This window comes from Lissotriton vulgaris, chromosome 9, assembly GCF_964263255.1.
Source record: "Lissotriton vulgaris chromosome 9, aLisVul1.2, whole genome shotgun sequence".
In the NCBI taxonomy this organism is placed as follows: domain Eukaryota; kingdom Metazoa; phylum Chordata; class Amphibia; order Caudata; family Salamandridae; genus Lissotriton; species Lissotriton vulgaris.
Genome location: NC_141697.1, coordinates 222613894 through 222637713, shown reverse-complemented (window position 1 = coordinate 222637713; position 23820 = coordinate 222613894). Strand labels below are relative to the sequence as shown.

At 44.9% G+C, this 23820-nt stretch overlaps 1 protein-coding gene across 2 annotated transcripts in view; it reads right to left on the bottom strand.

Annotated features, from left to right (window-relative positions):
- The window catches only part of DORIP1 (dopamine receptor interacting protein 1), a 78659-nt gene that overhangs the window by 8995 nt on the left and 45844 nt on the right, over nucleotides 1-23820 (bottom strand). For both annotated transcript variants that reach the window (XM_086937341.1, XM_086937342.1), the window contains exon 5: nucleotides 7375-7509. In XM_086937341.1, coding sequence (XP_086793467.1) covers nucleotides 7375-7509 — 135 coding nt within the window. The remainder of the gene's footprint in view (nucleotides 1-7374; nucleotides 7510-23820) is intronic.

The window sequence follows — 23820 nt, the reverse complement described above, 5'->3', positions numbered from 1 at the left end:
AGAAAAGCAACCTTCCAAGAGAGGAATTGTAATGGACACTTGTGCATTGGTTTAAAAGGCAGACCCATCAGCCTTGTAAGGACTATGTTTAAGTTCCATACTGGTGCAGGTGGAACTCTTGGCGGTATCACTCTCTTTAGTCCTTCCATAAAGGCCCTAATCACTGGTACTCTGAATAGAGATGTGTTGTCAGTTTTTTAAATATGCAGCTACTGCTGCTAAATGCAAGCAAATGGATGTGTAGGCTAGTCCAAATTGCTGAAGTGTAAGAGGTAACAGATGATGTTCTGCACTGAGGCATCAAGGAGATTGATCCTGTTATTGGTATTTCATTTTGCTGCATAACATGCCCTAGTGGTAGAACTCCTAGCCTATTTTAGCATGTTCATACAGTCGGGTAGTAATTGTAAATAACCAAACTCTATGACCCCAGGAGCCAAATCGCCAGGTTGAGCTCCTTGGGATTTGGATGCCTGATTTCTCCATGGTTCGGAGTGAAGAGACTGGAATTGAGATGCAGCTTTTGGTGTGAAACTACTGAGAGCTCTAACAGGGTGGTGAACCAAGGTTGGCGTGCCCATGAGGATCCGTTTGAGGGACGTTTGTCTGAGCTACCTAACTACAAGCGGAGTGAGTGGGAGAGGCGGAAAAGTGTAAGCAAATATCCCTGACCAGTTCATCCATAGGGCATTGCCTTTGGAGAGCAGGTGTGGGAACCTGAAGATGAAGCTTTGGCATTTTGAGCTGTGGTGAACAGGTCTATGTGTGGAAATGCCCATTCCTGAAAATAGGGAAAAGAACCTGGGGATGAAGCTCCCACTCGTGGATTTGCGGTCTCGGTCTTCTGAGAAGGTCTGCAATCTGATTGTTTACTCCTGGAAGATGTTCTGCTAGGAGGTAAGATTTTTTGATATATGGCCCATTTCCAAATGGCTTGTGCTAGGCGTGACAGTTCGAGAGAGTGTGCCACCCCCACCTGTTTTACTACATAATACATATCATGTTTTCTGTGTGGACTAGGACAGTTTTACCTGTTAGGTAAGGTTGAAAAGCTTTGAGCGCTAGAAACACTGCTAGTAGCTCTAGGGGATTGATATGGAGGCGCTTGTATTTTAAAGTCCTCAATCCTTGGATTGCGTGAGTCTGCAGTTGAGCGCCCCAACCAGTGAGCAATGTGTCTGCTGTTAGCAGTGTCTGTGGAACAGGATTGAGAAAAGGCTGGTATTTGGATAGATTTTGTGGGTTCCACCACTGTAGAGAGCAATGGGTGCGGCAATCTACCAATACTAGATTGTTCAACAGACCATGCAACTGGTTCCACTGACTTGCTAAGCATTCTTGAAGCGGATGCAGCTGAAGTCTTGCATGACAAAAATAATAATTCAAAACGCAATCATCCCCAACAGTTGCATGAATACTTTTGCTGGCAATGCTTGGTTGGGCTGAAAATGAGTAAGAAGGGACTGATTATTGTGAATCCTGGCTGCATTGGGAGAGGCTAGAGCTTTGTGATAGTCTATTGTGGCTCCCAGATACGTTTGTCTGTTGGAAGGCTGCACGTGAGACTTCAACACATTTACTGTAAATCCTAGTCTTTGAAGTAAATGAATAGTGGTTTGAGTGAGTTTAAGACACATTTGGTAAGTGCTGGCTTTGATAAGCCAGTCGTCCAGGTATAGGAAGATATGGATGTGTTGTTTCCTGAGATGTGCTGCGACTACCGCGAGGCATTTGGTAAATACACTGGGAGCAGTGGTGACTCCAAATGGTAGTACCGTGAATTGGTAATGATGACCAATATGGAAATATGCATCTTTTAAATCCAGAGTAGACATAAAATCACCCGGTTTTAGAAGCGGGAAAACTTGTTGCAGTGTCACCATGTGGAAATGCTCTGTAAGTATGTAGAGGTTTAGTTCTCTGAGGTCTAGAATGGGTCTCAAGGGGCCGTCCTTTATGGGAATAAGAAAATAAAGGGAGTATTTATTTATTTATTTATTTCAACGGTTTTATATAGCGCTGCTGGACCCTGGAGTATCAGAGGGCTTTACAACAGAGTTAGACACAATAAGATAAAATAGCAATATATGCAGAATTAGCAACGGGAAACAGTATTGCAATACGTATATGATAAGGGGGGAGTGAGAGACAGGTAAAAATTAAAAATAGGCGAAACAATTAACAGGGGAGATAATGTTGGTTTCAGACAAGGTGGGGGTACAAGAGTAGAAAGAGTGGATGCTAGGTACCCCAATATTTGTTGTGGAGAAGTAGTTGGAGTTCTTTTTTGAAAAGAGAGTAAGAGGGGTACACACCTGTCCCTTGATGTTTTAACGGCACAGGTTCTATGGCTCCTTTGGAGAGGAGAGACTACCTCTTGCTGAAGTAGATGTAAATGTTCTGGCGACATTTTGTGAGAATGTGGTGGTATGTTTGGAGGAATGTAGGTAAGCTCCAGGCAATAACCATATTGGCTAGTTCTGAACACCCATTTGTCTGTGGTGAGAGATTGGCAAGGAATTGTAGAAGACGTCCCCCGACAGGTGTTAAATGATCGGGAGGAGGTGTGGGCAAGTCGCTGCTTGTTGGGAGAGGGGGAATTGTTGTTGTTACCTCTATATCCCCCTCTAAAGAAACCTCTGGTAGAGAAAGATTGGCTGTTGCCTTTGTAAGAGGTAGCAGTATTGTCTGAGGACATGGTTTTAGATCCCCCCCCCACGGTAGAAGGTGCAACAAAAGGAGACCTTCGAGCTCCCATAGCCTTGGCTACCTCTGTCTTTTTTCATAGTTGCTAATGATGTATCTATTTTGGGTCGAAGAGATGCTCCTTGCAAAAGGAGTATTTAATATAAATAGACTGTTGCACTTCTGGTTTGAACCCACAAATCCTTGACCATGCATGTCTTAGTAAAACACTAGTGTCGACCTCCCTAGCTGTGGTGTCTGCCGCATCTGAAGCGCATCTTCTTGAGGAATTGGATATGAGCTTTCCTTTCTGGACCATATCTTGAGCCTTTTGTTTTTGTATTCATCTGGGAGGTGTGGCAGCAACTGCTCCATTTCGTCCCAGTGTGCCCTATAGTATCTGGCTAGTAGGGCCTGGGTGTTGGCAATGCGCCAATGGTTTGCTGCTTGGGCAGCTACTCGTTTACCAGAGGTGTCTAACTGTTCTGACTCGTTGTCTGGAGGGGGAGAATCACCTGTGGTCTGTGAATTGGCCCTTTTATGGGAATTGGAGACTACCAAAGAGTCTACTGGTAGCTGACAGTTAATAAAGACTGGAGCTGAAGGAGCAGCCTTATATTTTTTTGTCACTTCTGGGGGTAAGAATGGAAGCCTGCACTGGATCTTTGAAGAGGTTGTCAGTATGTCTCATCATGCCTTTAAGCATAGGCAGAGTGTGACTAGCTCTATGTGTGGTACCGAGGGTTTCAAATAGGAAATCTTCCTTGTGTAACTGCACCCCATGATATTCTGCAGTTCTAGTTAGCAACTCTAGATGTCCTACAATGTCGTCAGGAGGAGAAGGCTTTGCAGGGTAAAGATCTGGGTCGTTATCTATAGGTGAATCTGTGTGATAGTCTTTCCAGGGATCTATCGGTACAAAACTGTCCCCCCACATCCCCATCATCATCCTGATCATCAGGTGATGGTGGTGGAGTGTTAGTTGGTGTGATCAATAAATGATGTAAAGGTAGAGAGGCTGGTCAAGGGGAACGTGGTCAAGTAGGAGATGGGGGAGGGTTAGTATCCACATTCTTCCTCTTGAAAAGAATAAAGAAAGGTTCTTCTTGTGACTCAGCTTTATGTTTCCGAGGTGACTTAGTAAGAACACGTCCTGTATCAGGATTTATGTAGAGTTCCTTTTGCTCTGGGTCGGATTTGGGTGTTGGGGCGCCGAAATTTGGACCCTGCTGCTTCGGAGACACAGTTTTAGGTTTCAGTGCCTAGGATTTCGGTGCCGGGGTGCAATCAGTTTATGAAGTCGAAGGTTTTGGTGCCGAAGGAGGCTTTGTCTTTGTGTGTCAAGGATTTCGGATCCAAAGCAGATTTTGGCTTCAATCCTGAATGCTTCGGCTCAGTGCCAGTCTTTGACCAGCTGGATCCCAAGCCGGAAGGCTTAGAGATGTGTTTCGGTGCTGAGCTGTGCCGACCGTGGCCTGAATGCAGGGTTGGACCGTAGCCTTTTGTTTTGGGTTAAGGGGCATTCAGTACTCACAGTACGCTGACCTTGCGGCAAGTCTCCTTCCGACTCAGAGTCCGATTACGGGATGGAGACAAGTTCCTCTTTTTCTTCCTCATCCCTTTGTGCGTCGAATTCCTGCTTGGATTCTTTGCCGAAGATGTCTGGAATGTATTCGACATTTTGGCTTTGCATCTTGCGACGTCGAGCCAGACGATCACAGAGCGTTTTCCTTGATCGGAACGATTTACACGCTTCGCAGTTTTCTTTGTTGTGCTCCGGAGACAAGCACAAGTAGCAGACTTCGTGCAAGTTGGTGCAAGAATACTTGGCGCGACACCGAGGGTAGAATTGAAATTAAGTCCGTTTCATCGACTGCGAAGTGGACCGACGCGGTTAGGCCGGACAGCCTTCCCAAGAACTCCAATCGAAGTAGAGGTTTTCCTCTACGGATACGATACACGGAGAAGTGGGATACACGTTCGAAAACAATACCGACAAGAGTAGAGTGGATTGCGCACCGAAGGAAACCCGAAGCAACAGTTCCTAAGCGGAGCGCAACGATACACGTCCGAACCCGATGGCAGAAAAAACAATCTAGCAATGGAGTTGTTGCTAAAGTGCAATATCGCCGAAAGTAGGACTCACCTACCTCGTGACTGGAAAGACTTCTTCGAAGAAAACTTGCAAACATCTGGACCCAACATTAGAAGGCAAGAGCATGCAAAGGATGTGATCTACAGCTCACATGCCTCGAACATCTACATATATGTGACACGCTAGGAAAGCTTGGGAGTACTATAACTTGCATTTAGAGTTTCGTAGGGAATCCGAGCACTGCATACCTGTTTACAGCCAAGAGCTATAATTATCAATAGTTGGGAAGGGTGTCTTTCCAGTGAAAGGCAAACATGTGTCGGATCAACTCCTTTCCTCCCGAACCTGGCTAGATATGCGTTTTCAGTAGAAAGTGCGATGCAGTCAAGATCTTCGCTGGCAGTATCTTGTGCGGTAGTCTGGGGCAAAGGACATCTCCTGACAAGCAGTCAAGTGTCAGGACATTTATACTATCTTAGCTAAGATGGGAATTTTCCATATAACCGTAGGAATTTCTGGCATAACCAATATCAACCAAGACGCTAGCCTAAGACGCATTTTCAGAAACGGGTAAGGTAAACGTACAATGACAATTCAGGCTACACTATTTGGACTATTGTTCTTGTTTGACATTAAAACAGAGCTTAACGAGGCAAGTGTTCGAGACCGGTGCCCCATCCGGTGCCTTATCGACCTCTATGTGCGAGAGACTTCACACTTTCACAGGTACTCAGATAAGGACTAACGACAACTGGGTCAAAAGGCAGACATGTTGAGGATTCTGTAGAAATACAGAAAATGGAGTAATGGCCTGCATAAGATGGAGTTCGGCCTTATGGACTTTAAGTCACTGCCTGCCTTCCGTGAAAATATATTACTTCAGGGTAAGGAAAAACTATTCTGAAGAACAACATAATGCCTAGGAAAATCCCCAGAGAGTAATTGAATCTCTGTGACCATTAGAACTAAAGCGGAAAAGATTAACTGCCATTTGATTCTTCATGTTTGAGTTATGCAAATGTTAAAAAGGAGGCCACATGATCCTCTATAAGCAAATAAGCCGGCTCTCAGGATTGATTTGGACTCCTAACAGGAGTAAAAAAGTGTTAATGGGTGGGGAGGAGTTTGACTTTAGGGGTTGCGGTTTGGGTCAGGGCTGTTTGGTTTCCAATATGGTTTCTGTTCTTTAAGGACCTGCTCAAGCCTCTGTTTCTGCCTTCACATTGGGACTCTAGAGCTCTACTGACCACCAGAGGTCTCAAAGCAGAGGTGTTGGTAGTGTGCCTATTGGGGGTGGCGAACGTTTCCGCCTTTGCAGGAGATCACCAGGGGGATAGTCTTGGCTGTGGTGCAACAGGGAACAAGTTAGTACTAATCCCTCAGGATTCCCCCCTCCATTTCCCCATACCACATTTTGTGAAAGTGGGACAGCCTCTGGAGCACAAGACTGTAATAGAGGGTACGTCTGGTGCACTGAAGTGAACTGCCGCAGGTCAGATCCAATGGCGGATAATCTTGTGCTTAGGAGAGATGGCAAGAGGAGGCAGAGGCTAGTCAGGGAGGACTGATAAAAAGCAAAATCAGTGCTAGCTCTCTACCTGATGTCTTCTTAGGTTATAGGCATAAAATGATGGAATATGAACAATGCGATAGTTGTCTTGGATTCATAGAAGAGCAACCTATGAGGTAATGTGGTCATCGAGTAGCCAAATAGATCCTTGATAAACAACTCTATCCAATATTGATGTGCCTTTACCATCACAAAAACAGTATCACAAAAATTATACCTGCAAAAGGTAAACACTAAGCAGAAAAAAACAGCAGAAGTTGAAGAAAAAAAAGATGAGAAATATAAACAAATCTCAAGCCCAATCAACCACCACAGGCACTTGCACAATTAATTAAGTTTATAGAAGTGGAGAAAAAAAATTGTGAAAAGTGAAAATTTGGGTGTATATTGTACATCAAGGGGAAGATACTAGAATAATTTGCTGTTAAATGCCTGCCCCATAGCGCAATTTTGATGCTCGAGGGACATTAAACGTTCTCTATTTTCTCACCTTAATAGTCTTGCAGGAAAAACATGTGATGAATTAAGCAAGAGTCCTGTGCCACAACCAAGTTGGGCTTTTTGGAATACAGTTAACACTGATTTCAACTATTTGACAAATTGACAGTCCATCTAGTGTGTTTCTTGCAGTGATCCAAGTACCATACTTGGATTCCTCCTATTTTCTACTGTGTAAATTGCCAATAAATTTAGCAGGAGCAAGATGAACAGTAATTCATGTAAGAAGCTCAACATAGTTCTTTCTCACCATTACTTCACTGGAAGACATTTCTGTATATAAAACTGGAGGGCCCTGCTTCCCGAAGTCCACACCTTTACCCCACTGGCTTGATTCCAAACCTTGGCTTAACTACAATTGGAGGTTAAAATAGGATTGGTGGGAGTGCAGGGCTGCCGCCTAGTGTCTTAAGGTAACAGTGACAGATTGGGTGGATCACAAAACTCTACCAGCATGGACAGAAAATATATAAAAGGTGAAAAGGAAAATAGGAAGAACGGTAAAGAAAGGATAAGCAAAACTTACTTGTGATCGGATAACCCCAAGTAATAAGGTACATATGCAAGTTCTTCAGACTTCCACTGCTGCATATTTAAAATAACAAAGGGAGGTGCTCCATGACAGAAAACCCGCTGAGAGAATTCTCTCAATCCATCACACCTATTTAAAACATTAAAGAGAAAAAGGCAGGCAATTTACTCTTTTCTGGAACCTCACAGTCTACATTATAAATCTGACTTAACTAGGACAGCAGATGTGTTTCCTTTTACTCTAGTTTAGATTAAAAAGGTACTTATTATCTACCAGCACCAGCATCAATTCACACACTTACATAAAACTTTACACATGACTGCATTAAACACTTAAATGCAACAGGCGTTGTTAGTCTAGCCATTTCATTTCTTGCTGGATAGGCCTGGAACTCCACTAACCCTACAGGGCACCATATCTCACGAAATAGAATGAATAAAAGCTGTTTTAGCCACTAAGATGACCTGCAACCTTTGTGTGCGGTTATGAAAGATACTGGATTAGAAAAAGGAAAATGCTACTTACCAGTATGCTTCTGTTCTTGGCATGTAGAGCTGTAGAGTTGTATACTTTAGCATAGATCGCCATCTGGTGTTGGGCTCGGATGTTTGCACTTTGTTTTTGTCGAAGAAGTCTTTATAGTCAGGGATAGATGACTCCTCCTTATGGTGATAGTGTGCATGGGCATCGACTTCATCTTTAGATTGTTTTTCGCCATAAAGGGTTATGATGGAGTTAGTAAGAGCATAGAAAAGGATGTCCATGTGATGTATTTAAATAAGATAATACTGCAACAGGTAAAGGTACCCGGGGAGGTGGGTGGGAGTATAAATGTAAATTTAAATTGATACTTGTATAGCGCACTACTCACCTGCAAGGGTCTCAAGGCGCTTGTACAAATACCGCTGTGGAACCCATCCTGGCTTTCCCTGTGAGGCGTCCACTCCTGGGCACCCCCAAGGTGGAGACCAGGCATCGTTAGCGTTGTGGGGGCCGTTGTGGAGATTAAGCAAGCTATTGCCCAGAGTTGCAGAGTGGGACTCCATGATTGAAATAGGCACTGAGGCAAGAATTATCATGTCCGTGGAATTTTTTGTGCCCAAGACCCGCCGAGGCGGGGAATTGAACCCTGGTCCCAGGCTAGACCTCTGCATCAGGGTCTGCCGCTCTAATCATTGAGCCACACTTCTCCACTGTATACAACTCTACACGCCAAGAACAGATGTATACTGGTAAGTAGCATTTTCCGTTTGAGGCATATGAGCTGTAGATTGTATACTTTAGCATAAACCATAAAGCATTTTTCCTCCCTAGCGGTGGCAACCTGTATCCATTGCAGTAATTTGAAAAAGTGTTCTTAATACAGCCTGGCCCACAGTAGCTTGTTGCTTTGCTTGCACATCTACACAATAGTGTTTAGTGAAAGTATGTGGTGTAGTCCAAATTGCTGCTTTGCAGATGTCATTTAGGGGAATGTTCCCTAAGAGTGGCATAGAAGCCCCTAGTTTGCGTGTGGAATGAGCTCTAGGGGGAATAATTAATGTGCGTTTAGCTTGGAGACCGCAAATTTGGATGCATTTGACAATTCATCTTGCAATTCCTGTTTTTGAACTGGGATTGCCTTTGTGAGGTGGGAAGAACGCTACAAAAAGAGGTTTTGTTTTTCTAAAACTTGTAGTTCTTTGGATGTAGTAGAGTATCCCTCTTTTAACGTCTAGCATGTGGAGAGCACGTTTTGCCACGGAGTCTGGTTGAGGGGAAAAAACTGGAAGTTCAACCGACTGATTAAGGTGAAAAGTAGATACCACTGTAGGCAGAAATTTTGGATTAGGCCTAAGAACCACTTTACTATGGTGTATTTGTAAAAATGGTTCTTGTATGGTTAATGCCTGGAGTTCACTAACTCTCCTAAGTGATGCGATAGCTACCAGGAAGGCTACTTTCCAAGTAAGGAACTGTAACTCGCATTTGTGCAGTGGTTCAACTGGGGGAACCAGGAGTCTGGTGAGGACTATATTGAGATTCCATACAGGAAAAGGTGGAACTATAGGTGGAATGGACCAGTACCACCTCACCTTCAGGAAACACCTCAAGACCTGGCTGTTCGAGCAGTAGTAGCACCCCCCCACCCCCTCCTCAGCGCCTTGAGATCCTCACGGGTGAGTAGCGCACTTTATAAATGTACTGGTTGATTGGAATTATTCTTTCAAGTCCTTCCATAAACGCTTTGATAGTGGGTACTCGAAACAACGACAAATGTCTGTTTTGAAGGTAAGCAGCAATTGCTGCAAGAAGCAGCCATAGAGATGTATATGCGAGGTTACATTGTTGTAGATGCAAAAGAGAACATAATATTTTGGATGGAAGCATCTAGCAGAGCGATTTTGTTATTTGTACAATAAATGATAAAGTGATTCCACTTTGCTTCATAGCATACTCTAGTAGTAGGACGTCTAGCCTCTTTAAAGATGTTCATGCAGTCTGGCAGGAGATTAAGGTAGCCAAACGAGGACTTCAGGAGCCAGATCGCAAGATTGAGTTGATTGGGATATGGGTGCCTTATCTCTCCTTGGTTCGGAGTGAGGAACTTGGGGGAGAGGTGGAGCTTTTGATGAAGCACTACTGAAAGTTCCAACAGGGTTGTAAACCATAGTTGGCGTGCCCATGTTGGAGCAACTAGGATCATTGTGAGGGTGTGTTTGAGCTTCCGAACCAGTAACGGAATGAGCGGGAGAGGCGGAAAAATGTATGCAACTCTGCCTTACCAGTTCATCCATAGCGCATTGCCTTTGGACAATGGGTGTGGATATCTGGAGGCGAAGCTTGGGCATTTCGCGCTTTGGTGAGTGGCGAACAGATCTATGTCTGGATGACCCCACATGTGAAAGAATGGAAGAAGAACTGGAGTATGAAGTTCCCATTCGTTGATTTGCTGTGTTTGACAACTGAGCAGATCTGCAATTTGATTGTGCACTCCTGGTAGATGATCTGCGAGGAGGCAAATGTTTTGAGGAATGGCCCATTACATGCTTTGTGCTAGTTGTGAAAGCTGAGGAATTCCCCCCCCCCCCATCCGTTTTTGTATGTAATACATTGCTGTCATGTTGTCTGTATGGATCAAGACAGCTTTGCCTACTAGCAAGAGTTGAAAAGACTTTCGTGCTAGAAAGATTGCCAGTAACTCCAGGTGATTTATGTGGAGTTGTTTCTGTTGATGGGTCCATATACCCTGTACCGTTTTGGAAATGAGCTCCCCAACCGGTGAGTGCTGCGGCTGTGGTTCGCACTATCTGTGGAACTGGGTTGAGGAACGGCCACCCTTTGGATAGGTTTTGTGTGTTCCACCACAGCAGAGAGAGATGGGTGCGGCTGTCTACCAACACCAGATCTGTTAACTGACCTTGAGCTTGGTTCCACTGATGTGCTAAACATTCTTGTAAGGGACACATCTGAAGTCTTGCGTAAGGAACGATTAGAATGTAAGAGGCCATCATTTCTATTAACTGAATGAACATTCGAGCTTGAAGGGAGTGTTGAGGTTGAAATCTTGATATGAGAGCTTGCATGCTGGCTATCCTGAGTGGATTGGGGTATGCAAGGGCGTTTGAGGTATCTATTGTGGCACCTAGATACTGAATGAGGTGGGACGGTTGCAGGTGTGACTTGGGTAGGTTTATCGTGAATCTCAAGTTGTGGAGCAGCTGGATTGTTCTGTGTGTATTGTGTACACAGTGTGTGTGTGTGTGACTTGGCTTTTATGAGCCAGTCGTCGAGATAAGGAAACACGTGAATGTGACATTGATAGTGCTGTCCGTCCACTGCAAACCGTAGATATTTTCTGTGAGCGGGGCGAATGGGAATATGAAAGTAGGCATCCTTGAAGTCTAGAGTGGCAAGGAAATCGCCCTGTTGGAGCACCGGGAGAACCTGTTGGAGAGTGATCATGTGGTAGTTGTCCGACTAAATGTACAGATTTGATGGTCGGAGGTCTAGTATTGGTCTGAGAGTACCGTCCTTCTTTGGGATTAGAAGGTAAAGGCAGTAAACCCCTGTTCCTTGACGAGATAAGGGAACCAGTTCTATTGCGTGTTTTTGTAATAAGGAGAGAACCTCTTGTTTTAACAGGGTCAGATGTTCTTTGGACATTGGGCGCTGTTTGAGGGGTATGAATGGAGGAGTTGCAATAAGTTCTAAGCAGTAACCATTCTGGATAATTTGTCTTAACCACTTGTCTGTGGTGATGGAGTTCCAGACAGGTAGGAACTGTGATAGTCTTCCCCCGACTGGAGAGGAATGGTCGGGGGGAAGTGGAGGGAAGACACTGTTTTGTAGTTTGAGAGGTGCAGGTGTTATTACTGTTGCCTCTACCCTGGTTGTTGTTGCCTCTATAACCTCCTCTGAAGTAACCTCTGTTAGGGGAGGTTTGAGTAATGGGGGGGGGGGGGGGGGGGGGAGGGGGTAAGGGGTTGGCCTAGATGGGTAGGAATCTGGGTCGGAGAGATCTGCGACATCTGGTGGATTATCATAATCCTCCCAAGGATCAGGTGGTGGGAGAGTAGTGTCCACATTATCCTCTTGTGGGTTTTCATCCCCACCCGCTCCCCCAAGGGGATCATCATCATCTTGTGGTGTAGGTAAATATGGAAGCACTTGAGAGAGTGCTGGAGAAAGTGGTGTTGTGGGGATATTTGGAGGAGAGGATGGTCTGGCTGGAGAAGGTCCCATGTCTCTCTTCTTTAAGGCTATCTTGGGTTCATCTGGGGAGCCCGAAGGTCTCTTTTTAGATAGAATTGTCTTTATATGACCAGTTTTAGGGTCAATATGAAAGGTTTTTGTTAAGGGTACACTGGATCTAGTTGAAATAAGTCTTTTAGCCCAGTATCCATGTTCGGCACAGATGACTTTGGTTGTATTGGTTTCAGTTTAGAAGGGTTCTTTGTGTCCTTTTGCTTTGGAGGAGCTGTGGAGTAACGGGACTTTTTCAGCTCTGAGGACTTTTTTGGCTCAGAGGATTTATGGTATTTTATCGGTTCCGAAGATTTGCTCTTTTTCAGCTCCGAAGATTTGCGGTCTTGTTTCGGCTCAGAGGGTTTATCTTGGTGGGATTTCGGTGCCGAATGTTTGGGTTTCTGTACCGGGGATGGTAGTTCGGTACCAATGCGTGGCTGACTCAGTCCTGAGTCACCTGAAGGCTTGTTTTTGGACTTCCGAGCCTAGGGCGTGGCGTCAGAAGTTTTGTCACAGTATCAACCTGAGCCGGAAGGCGAAGGTGTTACCGGAGCCTTATGTTTTTGAGAAGACGTAGGGGTGTTGATGTCGGTACTCACGGTTCGTTACCCGGGAGTAACCGTGTGATCTTCGGTCTCTGATTATTTGGCCTCGGAGACGCTGATGTCTTCATTGTCCGGTTCTTGTTCTTCGGGAGCATCAGGGCCTGCATCAAAGATGTCGTCCGGCACAGAGGTAGTAGATCGAGACATTACGGGACGTTGAGCCAGGCGATCACGTACGGTTTTCTTCGGAACGGAATGAAGCACAGGCCGGGCAATCTTTGTCCTCGTGTTCTGGAGAGATGCAAAGGTTACAGACCTCGTATAGATCAGTGTGTGGGAATTTTGGCACCATACAGGGGGCATTTTTTTTAATGGAGTTTTTTCCATTAGCTTTATGGCCTAATGGTGCGGATAGGCCCAATGGCCCGCGTCGCCGGCTGGAATTGAAGGGGTTGAGATTTTGTTGGATCCGCGTCGAGGAGCGCGATAGAGGAAACAATACCGTCAAGCGATGAAGGATTTCGCGTCGAAGCGGAATGGAATACAACACCGACCCAGAGCTCAGTCCTTTACATCCAAACCCGATGGCGGAAAAAAAAACAATACAAAGATGGAGTCGATGCTCATGCGCACTATCACCATAAGGAAGAGTCACCTATCCTGTGACTACAAAGACTTCGACAAAAACAAAGTGCAAACATCCGAGCCCAACACCAGATGCGATCTATGCTAAAGTATACAATCTACTGCTCATATGCCCCAAACCTATAGTTACAGCTAAGTAACTTACTTTTTTTCCAGTACTGAACATTAAGTTGATCACTTGCATGGATGGGATTACTATTAACAAGAAAGAAAAAACAAAAACAAACGAACAAAAACAGGTTTGATGGGCATGCAAGAAGCCTGGTAATATGTAACTTGCATCTGCTCATTAATGCCCTTACAACAATCGGAGATTACTGCTCCATTCATTATCCCCACTCCATTTGCGCGCAAGCCCACCAATTCTCTCAGTGCCCCTGTTTTGCACGACCATGAGAGTGACCAAGCCAGAGCCCTGGCTCCAAGCACCCACGCCGAAACAATGTTAATCCAGATCTCTCCCACTGTAGCTGGTGCCCAGGAAAGTGGTGTTATTATAGCTCTCCTCCCTTGCTCGATGCATCACCAGGCAACAGTGGAACACTATGGATGTGCAGCGCTCATTCCCTGAAGTGGACGAGGAGCTGGTCCAGAGGTAGCATTCTGATGCTACAAGTTGATAAAGATTCAGCAGAGATATATTTAGGAATCTGGGGATGAATTGCGGATTCTTTCAATAATCTATATTGATTTTCATTTAGATGTACTACAGAAAAACATTACAGATGTATTCCTTTTACCCCCACCCATCCATTACTCCCTAGAGCTACATTTCTAGACCCCTCTCAGAATAAAGAGCACTGTGTGAGAATTGGCTACTTCTAAGTAGCCAGTTCTCACACACAGTGCTCTTTAGTTCTCAGGTTTTGCCTCCCAACTATTCTTACTTTCCTACCTTGCCATACAGATTCTTGGCACACAAATTTCAATATTTTATTATAATCCTTTCAAATACACACGAGGAAAGTGTGAAGAATTTTTCAGGAGAAATTACATTTTGAGTGCTGTGATGCACCCTACCCAGGAGAGCGTTGTGCGTTTGCTCAAGTCTGTTTTAACTGCTCTTATGAGACAGTCCTATTCCTTTCTCTCATTTCTAGGAGTTTACTAGTCAGGAGAATGCCTCAGTAATCAATGGTTGTTTCAGACCGCTAAATGGGGACCGTCTGTATTATTCTGTAGTATTTCTCATAATCTTGCAATTCCCTTAACAAAGCTGGTATCGACCTCTCCAGCTTTAAGAATGAAGCAAAGATATCATCAGCGAAAATGGTTAATATGAATAAATCTGGACCTAGTTTATGCCTTTTATGTCACCATTTGCTCTCATATGTCGAAAGAGGAGCCCTAGGGATATTGCGAAGATCAATAGGAAGAGAGATAAACAAGGCCTTGTCCGTGAATCTGTTTGAATCACTTCCATTGACTCCTATATGAGCTGCAGGATAACATAGCTAGCCAATGTTAACCTCAGGAATATCTTGCCCATTCCTACATTTGTCAATGTACCTTTTAAAAATACCCAATCCACACTGTCAAAGGCTTTTCTCGCAATAGACAGACATTCCTTTCGCCCTTTCTTGGAAAGTTATCAAGAAATAGGGCTTTATTCATATTGTCCACAGTATTTCTGTTCTGGATGAAGCCACTATGGTCTGGGAGAAGCAGTCTGCGTAAGTGTAGCTGAAGCGTAATTACCAAGATTTTGGTCATATCTACGGCAAGTAGGAAACTGGTGTAACGCCTTCGGATAGGAAGGGTTTAGTTAGAGTATGAGTAGGGTTTTTAGTAAATACAAATTCCCTCTGGACTGTCAGATTTCTATATAATTCACTATACACACCTTTCCATCATTCAACATGTACACATACTAGGAACACCTTCATAGGAATACACAACCACAAAGTATCAAAAAATATACAATATCCATTTAATGTGACGTCACAAAATCAATGCGTTTAAAAGTACAACATATCATTAAAAACAATTTATCACAAAAAACATTGCAAATAAATCAGGCAATGAGAAATCACCAGACATGAATACATGAAAATGACATAGCTAAAATAATACATGGAAGGAAAAAACTGGGGCAATTCAGAATGATAGTGAGCAGGGTAACTGGCATATAGATTTATTGCCTCTGTGCAGCCTGTCCCAAAGTGAATTTAACCGAGGTCTAAAGCGTCAACGCGTTTCAGTGGTATCACTCAGATAAACCCGTTATGGACAGAACATTTGATTATGTACAAAAGGTACATTGATGATCTATTCATAATATGGAGAGGAGCAAGAGAAGACCTGGAAAACAACATCATTGCACTCAATGCATGTAATGAACGGATCAAATTCACTCACACCATAGATGAACAATCTATAGCATTCCTTGACGTTAAAGTGGCAATTGTAAATAACACCATCAACACGAACGTTCACATCAAGAAAACAGATAAAAACTCTTCACTATGGTTTCAAAGTTTTCACCCTATGTCTTTGAAAAAACACTTACCTACTTCACAATTTATAAGAATGAAAAGAATCACCTCCAATGAAGAAGAGTTGACTAAAGTTTTGCAAGAACAAGTAATTAAATATCAATCAAGAGGATATCCTAACGATGTATTGCAAACATCTTTAAATAAAGTGGCAAATCGGACTCGAACCAGCATGTTAAAAGAGACAATCAAAACCCAAGAAGCTAAAACTGTATGTGTATTGAATTCTCAACAGATGCACCTAAAATCAAAAAAATTGTTAACAAACATTGGAGACTCATCCAGCAAGAGCCAGATTTAAAAGACCTTTACAATGAAAAAATAACCTTTGCGTTTCAAAGGTCCAAAAATATAAAAGAACTGTTGAACATTCCGAAAAAAATCCACTATGACCGTTCGTGGAATGCAAAAATGTCAAAATTGTACCCATTGCGGAAATGTGATCATGGGAAATCAATTTACCCACCCCACCAAAGGGCATCAAATTGAATTGAAACAACAGTACATGCGACACTATAAATTGTGTATATGCCATCAAATGCCCTTGTGGCAAAACATATGTTGGTCAGACCGAAAGAAAAGTTAAAACACGCATAACTGAGCATAAGAGCAATATTAGACTCATGAATTCCAAATCCACTATCGCATGCCACTGGCTTGAAGCTCGACACCAAATTTCTCAGTTACGATTCACGGTTTTGGAGAGAATCTCCCCACGCAGAGACTTGGATCCTTCTAAGCAAAGACTTAGATGCGAATATTATTGGATCAAAAAACTTAATTCTGCCCACCCCATTGGGCTTAATGACCGAATTGAATATTCATGCTTTTTGTAAATTTCTCAACTATAGGCTTGGACTATATCCGTGACCCTTGAAGTGACTCTAGAAATCCTGATTAAGTTATTTATTTGTTCATTTTATTTTTCATTTTATTGTAATTAGGTTTTGCATATACACCATGTCAATATCACGTATATGTTTTGATTTTCTATGCACAACATATCGCCAGCTCTTAGTTTGTTTACATAACCCACTTCCTTGAAGTTAATATAGACCCCGTCACATGACTCGAGTAGAACACTGCCGTGATTGGAAGGCTTTCCGATCACGTGAGCGGAACTTTACTCATTAGTTTGCCCCTTAACATTTGGCGCGTAACTTTGAGAACGCCAATACGACAGTACACTGCGTGTAGCAGACCGAACGGCCGCATGTAAGTAGAACGGAGTGTTTATCGTATATTTAAAGCCAGGTGATCCTAGACCGCACTAGAATTTTCTTTGTGAGGTGGTGAATCTCATATCCTTTATCTAGATAAGTTGGATATCAGGATAGTGATATTATATTGTATTAGACGAGCTAGAGCTGATTATAAATGGACCGACTTAACATTTGTATGTAAGATTTCAGGTAGTTTATTTTTATTTTTGTGCTAACTGTATTGATATTGTGAATACTGGACAGTGAATTAATTGGTCCTGTTTCCTTTCATTCCATAGTCCCCTGACGAAGGGTCTATTCCTTTGGACCCGAAATGCATTGGGTGCTAAAGATGTATTGACTATTGGCAAGATAACCTGCAAGAAATTATGAAATAAAAAACAATAATCATATGGATTACTAAAATGGATCATTGATTTGTAAATATATGGAAGAAATACGGATGAAACTTTGAAAAAATGTGGTGAAGGAACCAATGAGTTTCATTGCAAACCAGCGCACTCATTTGTAGGAGGGAGTTTCCCTCCACACTACTTACCAGGTTCTTTAAGACAAGGGAAGGACGCCTTGTGACATGAGTCGCGCTAATTGTTAATTCAAGAACTACTCGTTAAAAACATTGTAAAAATTAAGAGTGCACAAGGATAACAACTCCATAATCACTCAGATAAAGCCACCATCTTCAGGACACAAATAGATAGCGTTCCTTCCTTCAATTCAATATGTATAAAAATACCTGAACTATACAGCGATCTGGTCTGTTATCGTTAGCACGATAATAAATTTGGTGTCTCCCTTATAATAGCGTGTAGGGCTTCAATTTTTAAAAACATGGGGCATTTCCTCCATACCGAATATGCTACTTACCAGTATGCATCTGTTCTTGGCATGTAGGGCTGCTGACATTCATATCTGTGCATAGATCGCCGCCTAGTGTTGGGTCCGGATGATCGCACATTGTTGTCCTGGAAGAGTCTTCGAAGTATCACGAGATAGGTGGCTCCTCCCCTGGACTACAGATCGCCAGGTTGAGCTGTTGCGGATCTGGATGCTGAATGTCACCATGGCTCTGCGTCAAAAGCCTGGGTGTGAGGCGCAGCCTTTGATGCGGTACCACGGATAGTTCTAGAAACGTGGTGTACCATGGTTGGCATGCCCACGTCGGAGCAACCAGGATGAGAGTCATCGAGTGTTGCTTCAGCTTGCGTGCCACCAGCGGTATTAGAGGTGCTGGGGGAAAAGTGTACGCAAAGATGCCTGACCAGTTCATCCATATCGCATTGCCCTGCGACTGTGGGTGTGGAAACCTGGCAGCAAAGCTTCGGCATTTGGCGTTTTCCTTTGTGGCGAACAGGTCTATCTCTGGATGACCCCACCTTTGGAAGTACGGGTGGAATACTGATGGATGTATCTCTCACTCGTGCATTTGGTGGCTGTACCTGCTGAGCAGGTCCGCCATCTGATTGTCCTTGCCCGGGAAGTGTTCCGCCATGAGGAACATGTTCCTTTAAATGGCCCACTTCCCCATGCTCTGAGCCAGATGAGACAACTGTGGAGAGTGTGTACCTCCCTGCTTCTGAATGTAGTACATGGCCGTCATGTTGTCCGCCCGGATCAACACGACCTTGTTGCACAGATGTACTTTGAATGCTTTCATCGCCATGAATATAGCCATCAGTTCTAGAACGTTGATGTGCATCTTCCTGCGTTGTCCGTAGTCCCTGCACCGTGTAGTGGAGAACATGAGCTCCCCAACCCTGGAGAGATGCGTCCGTCGTAAGAATGATCTGTGGCACAGGCTCCTGGAACGGTCGTCCCTTGCAAAGGTTTTGTGGATTCCACCAATGCAGAGAGTTGTATGCACAACCGGTTACCAACACTAGGTCTTTCAACTGTCCGTGAGCCTGATTCCACTGACGTGCTAAGCACTCCTGAAGCGGACGCATATGTAGTCTCGCGTGCGGGAGTATGAAAATGCAGGAGGCCATCATGCTTATCAACTGCATGAACACTCGGGCCTGAAGCGAGTGTTGAGGTCTGAATTTTTGCATCAGAGATTGAATGCTGCTGATCCTCACTGAATTTGGCTGTGCTTTGGCTGCCAAAGTGTCGATGGTCGCACCCAGATACTGCCGTATGTGGGCGGGTTGCAGGTGGGACTTTGGGTAATTCAGTGAAAATCCCAGATTGTGAAGAAGGTGAATGGTGTGGGACATGTGGGCGGCACACTGCTTGGCCGACTTTGCCTGGATAAGCCAGTCGTCCAGATAAGGGTAGACATGAATGTTCGGTCTCCGTAAGTGTGCTGCCACCGTCGCCAGGCACTTTGTAAACACCCTGGGTGCCGTGGTGACTCCGAAAGGTAGGACCTTGAACTGGTAATGTTGATTTTGGATGGTGAACCGGAGGTATTTTCTGTGTGACGGGTGCAGTGGAATATGAAAATACGCATCCCTCAGATCTAATGTTGCGAGAAAATCTCCTTGACTGAGCAACGGTAGGACTTGCTGCAGTGTTAGCATGTGAAAGTGCTCTGATAGAATGTACTGATTGAGGGGTCTGAGGTCCAGTATGGGTCTAAGGGACCCGTCCTTTTTTGATATCAAGAAGTACTGTGAGTAAACTCCTGTGCCTCTTTCTTCCACAGGCATGAGCTAGATTGCTCCTTTTTGCAGCATGACGAGTACCTCCTGCTGCAAAAAGTGCAAATGCTCTGTGGACATAGGACGGTGTCTTGGGGGTATGTTGGGTGGAGTGGATGTTAACTCCAGACAATAACCGTACTGGATGAGCTTTGTGACCCACCTGTCTGTGGTGATGGACTTCCAGACTGGCAGGAACTGTTGAAGTCTCCCCCCGACAGGTGTTGTATGGTCGGGGGCAGTGACAAGGCGTCACCGTTTGTTAGTGGCGGAGGACCTGGAGCTGTTGTTTCCACGACCTCTGCCCTTGGCGCCGTTTCCACGATAACCACCTCTACTTTGTTTGGTGCATGTGGTTTGCACGCCACCTTTATTGTACTGTGTTTGCTTGGACAGTTGGCCTCTGGAAACACCTCTATTGCCTGTGCGACGAAAAGAACCACCCCTGAACTGCTGCGACTGTAGAGCCCCCATAGACTTTGCAGTCTCAGTGTCTTTCTTGATTTTCTCCAAGGTGGTGTCCACCTCTGGGCCAAATAGATGATCAGGGTTTACTGGCCGATTCAGAATTGTGGTCTGTATCTCTGGCTTGAACCAGGAGATTCTGAGCCAGGCATGTCGTCTCAACATGACACTAGTGTTAACGGCTCTGGCCGCGGTGTCTGCTGCGTCCAGTGCACATTTTATAGAAGCATTTGATATGAGCTTCCCTTCCTGTATGAGCATCTCAGCTGCCTCCTTATATTCATCTGGCAGGTGCTGTAACAGGGTCTCCAGTGTGTCGTAATGGGCCCTGTCATACCAGGGTAAGAGTGCCCGAGTGTTTGAAATGCGCCAGATATTGGCCGCTTGAGCCGCCACCCTTTTCCCTGATGCCTCTAGCACCTTAGATTCTTTATCTGGGGGAGGAGCATCACCCGTTGTTTGTGAATTAGCCCTCTTCCCGGCATTAGAAACAACAAGAGAGTCCAACGGCAACTGTCCCTTAATGTAGGTAGGGTCCCCAGGCGCCGGTTTGTACTTCTTTTCAATCCTGGGGTTTATCACCCTGGCTCTTGTAGGCTCCTTAAATATTTCCCCAGCATGTTTCAAGACACCCTTCAACATAGGCAGAGTCTTGACAGTCCTCTCGGAGGTGGAAAAGGTGTCGAACAGAAAGTCTACTTCAATAGGGTCAGCATGGAGCTGAACGTCATGATTCTTGGCTGCCCTTTCAATGAGTGCATTAAACGCCGCCGAATCCTCAGTAGGCGATGTTTTTACAGCATACACATGAGTGTCTGGAGCAGTGTGTGGATCTCCAGGGTCAGCAGCATCTGCCCAAGGTTCATTAGTATCATCTGGATCAGTGTCCACAGGATAGCTGTATTCATCATTATCACCTTCCCCAGTTTCCACATCTGAATAAGTGGGCGAGACATCATGGCCACGTGGAGATACAGGTTCTACAAGATTAGTGGGATTTTATAGGACTCCATTGGATGTTCCGGGGCGATCTTTCGTTTATAAATAGAAAGTCTTCCTGTCTCGGCATCGATAAACTGTTCCTGTTGCTCTTCAAGCGAGGACTGTCGATGCGTTGTGGCTGGGACCACAATTGTTGGCTTCGGCACCGTGGACCCCTTCTTGGGCACGTCGACGGCCATTTTAGGAACGAAAGCCTTCTGCACCACTTTCGGTGGCAGCGTGAAGTGGATGGGCGCCGACGTCTTTTGAGGCTTATCGGCAGGCTTCGAAGGTGGAGGATCCTTAGGTCCGACAGCCGAAGCCTTGTCCTTGATGCGCTTCAGGGATTCTGCCACCTGCTTCGATAAGGAGGCGGATGGCTGCGTCGACTCAACGGAATCCTTCGAGGCACCACCAGGCGTGGACTCGGGGGTTGTACCGCTTTTGGCCTTGTCAGGCCGACGCGGAGGCTCGAGAACCTTCTGATCACAGAGTCCTTTGTCGGTGTCGACTGTCTTCGGCGCCGTTATTTTCGGGTCGACGTCCTTGACCTTTGCCTTCGGCGTGCCAGACTTTGGCTCGCCGCCCGTAAGCGGCCTCTTCGGGTCGATAACGCTCTTCTGCTTCGTCGGTGCCGATAGATCCGAGGACTTCGAGCCGACCAAAGCAATACGCACTTTCGGTTTCGATTTAGCCTCCAGTGCTTTTGGTTGCGTAGACACCGGAGCTTTCACTTTCGGTTTCGATTTCGCAACTTGCGGCTCCTTAGACATGTCCGAAGGCGGGGCCGTAGAACTTATTGGAAGATCTTGGGTAAGGCCCTGTGGCGATCCCTCGACCTGAGCCTTATGAAGTGTTTTGGCCCCAGTATCAGTTTGTGGGCCTAGCTCCTCGCTCGAGCTATCTTCCATGGCCCCAAAGGCCCCATCGTCGTCTCCTACCTCGTCGACGACATCTTCCGCATCGAGCATCTCAACATCAGCGTCGTAGCTGGAGTCGACCTCCGATGCGGGATCCAACAGGTTTTCTCGAACCTCTCGCCCTGCTCCTTCATCATCCCCGGCATCGAAGATGTCCACCGGTTCAGGTGCCGTCTGCTGGGCTTCCTTGCGTGCAGCGCGCCGATGCAGAAGTGTCTTCTTGGATCGAAAACGGGAACAAGCCATACAGCTGGCTTCATCATGATCCGGCGACAGGCACTTGTTGCACACCGCTTGGACGTTGTGCACACGGGACATCTCTTGAACGGGCTCCGTTCCATGATGGTTCGTCGATAAGGCCTCTGGCGTCGACAAAGCCTTCAGCGTCGAAAAGCGAGCAGCTCTTCTGGATATCCGGCTCGGGAACTGAGCTGGAACAGAACTGGGCACCGATCGCAAGACAATACAGACGAAAAAACTAAAGGCCTTTTGGCCTAAAGAAACTTTATCGATTCCGACTTGAGTGAACCAATATGCATCCGAACCCAATGGCGGAAAAAACAATCTGAGGATGGAGTCGATGCCCATGCGCACTGTAGTACAGGGGAGGAGCCACCTATCTTGTGATACTTCGAAGACTCTTCCAGGACAACAATGTGCGATCATCCGGACCCAACACTAGGCGGCGATCTATGCACAGATATGAATTTAGCAGCCCACATGCCTAGAACATCTATTTATCGATGATTGTGGGCTTATTAAATGATCCAATTTATTTGTACAGTAATCTTCACACTAATGATTGCATCCACAGTTATATGTGTGTCAGCGTTCCTTTTCGTTTTTGATAATTTGCGGCGCTCCTTAATACAGAAAGTGCCCGTGATCAAAGTTAGCCCGTGCTGTAGAGACCGTCATAGACGCACCGCGTATCTTCGCCGGCATTTTCGGGGTTTTCAATTATAACTGATAAAACACAACTGAAGTTAAAATGATTTTCTGAGGAGAAATCAGAAAACACACAATTTTGCTAAATTTTTACTGTTTTGGGGTCCTCTAGTGTCAGATGTAGAGACTGCTCTTTTACTGATTTGAGAACTTCTCTGTGATGGATGCTCCCACTATAAGCCTTTTGGGCCATGGTAACTCAATCAATATGTCCTTTGACCATCTGCAAGGCCCCAGGACTCCCGGAATCCTCGTCTACTCATGCTTTGGGAGCATAATTTACCTCATATGGATTCAGCTCACTGTTCACAGTACATTGCTGTTTAATAGCCAGACTCAAGTGGAATTATGGGCAGCATCTCATTCCAGGGAAAGAGGCACCACCAGGAGGTAATCCTCTTTCACTAATAGCGGGATGGGGCTTTGCTTTCTGAAAGCTTCAGTATCAAGATTGTGACAACAAAAGTCACTATGTATACGACAACACTAAAATGAAGATCTTCACATAAGGCACTCTAAATAACCCTTTACAAATGGAGTTGTTTTTTTTATTACCACCTCAGGCTCCAAACCCAAACAATGGCCAAGTAAATATAAGACATACATTTGGTAGTCATTTATGTTATTCCTGTGACCCAGTATAAAAATATCAAGGAAGTTAGCTGGAGGTACCAAAATTTGAAATTAGATTGCATAATACAGATGAATTAGTAATATTCAAAATCATGGGTAGCGGTCATCATTGTGATTAGTGTTAACAAAAAGTTATGTATTAGTCCAAATTATTTAGGCTTGGAACTTTCAAGACTGAAATACCCAGTGTTCATGATACAGTGTCATATTTCAAT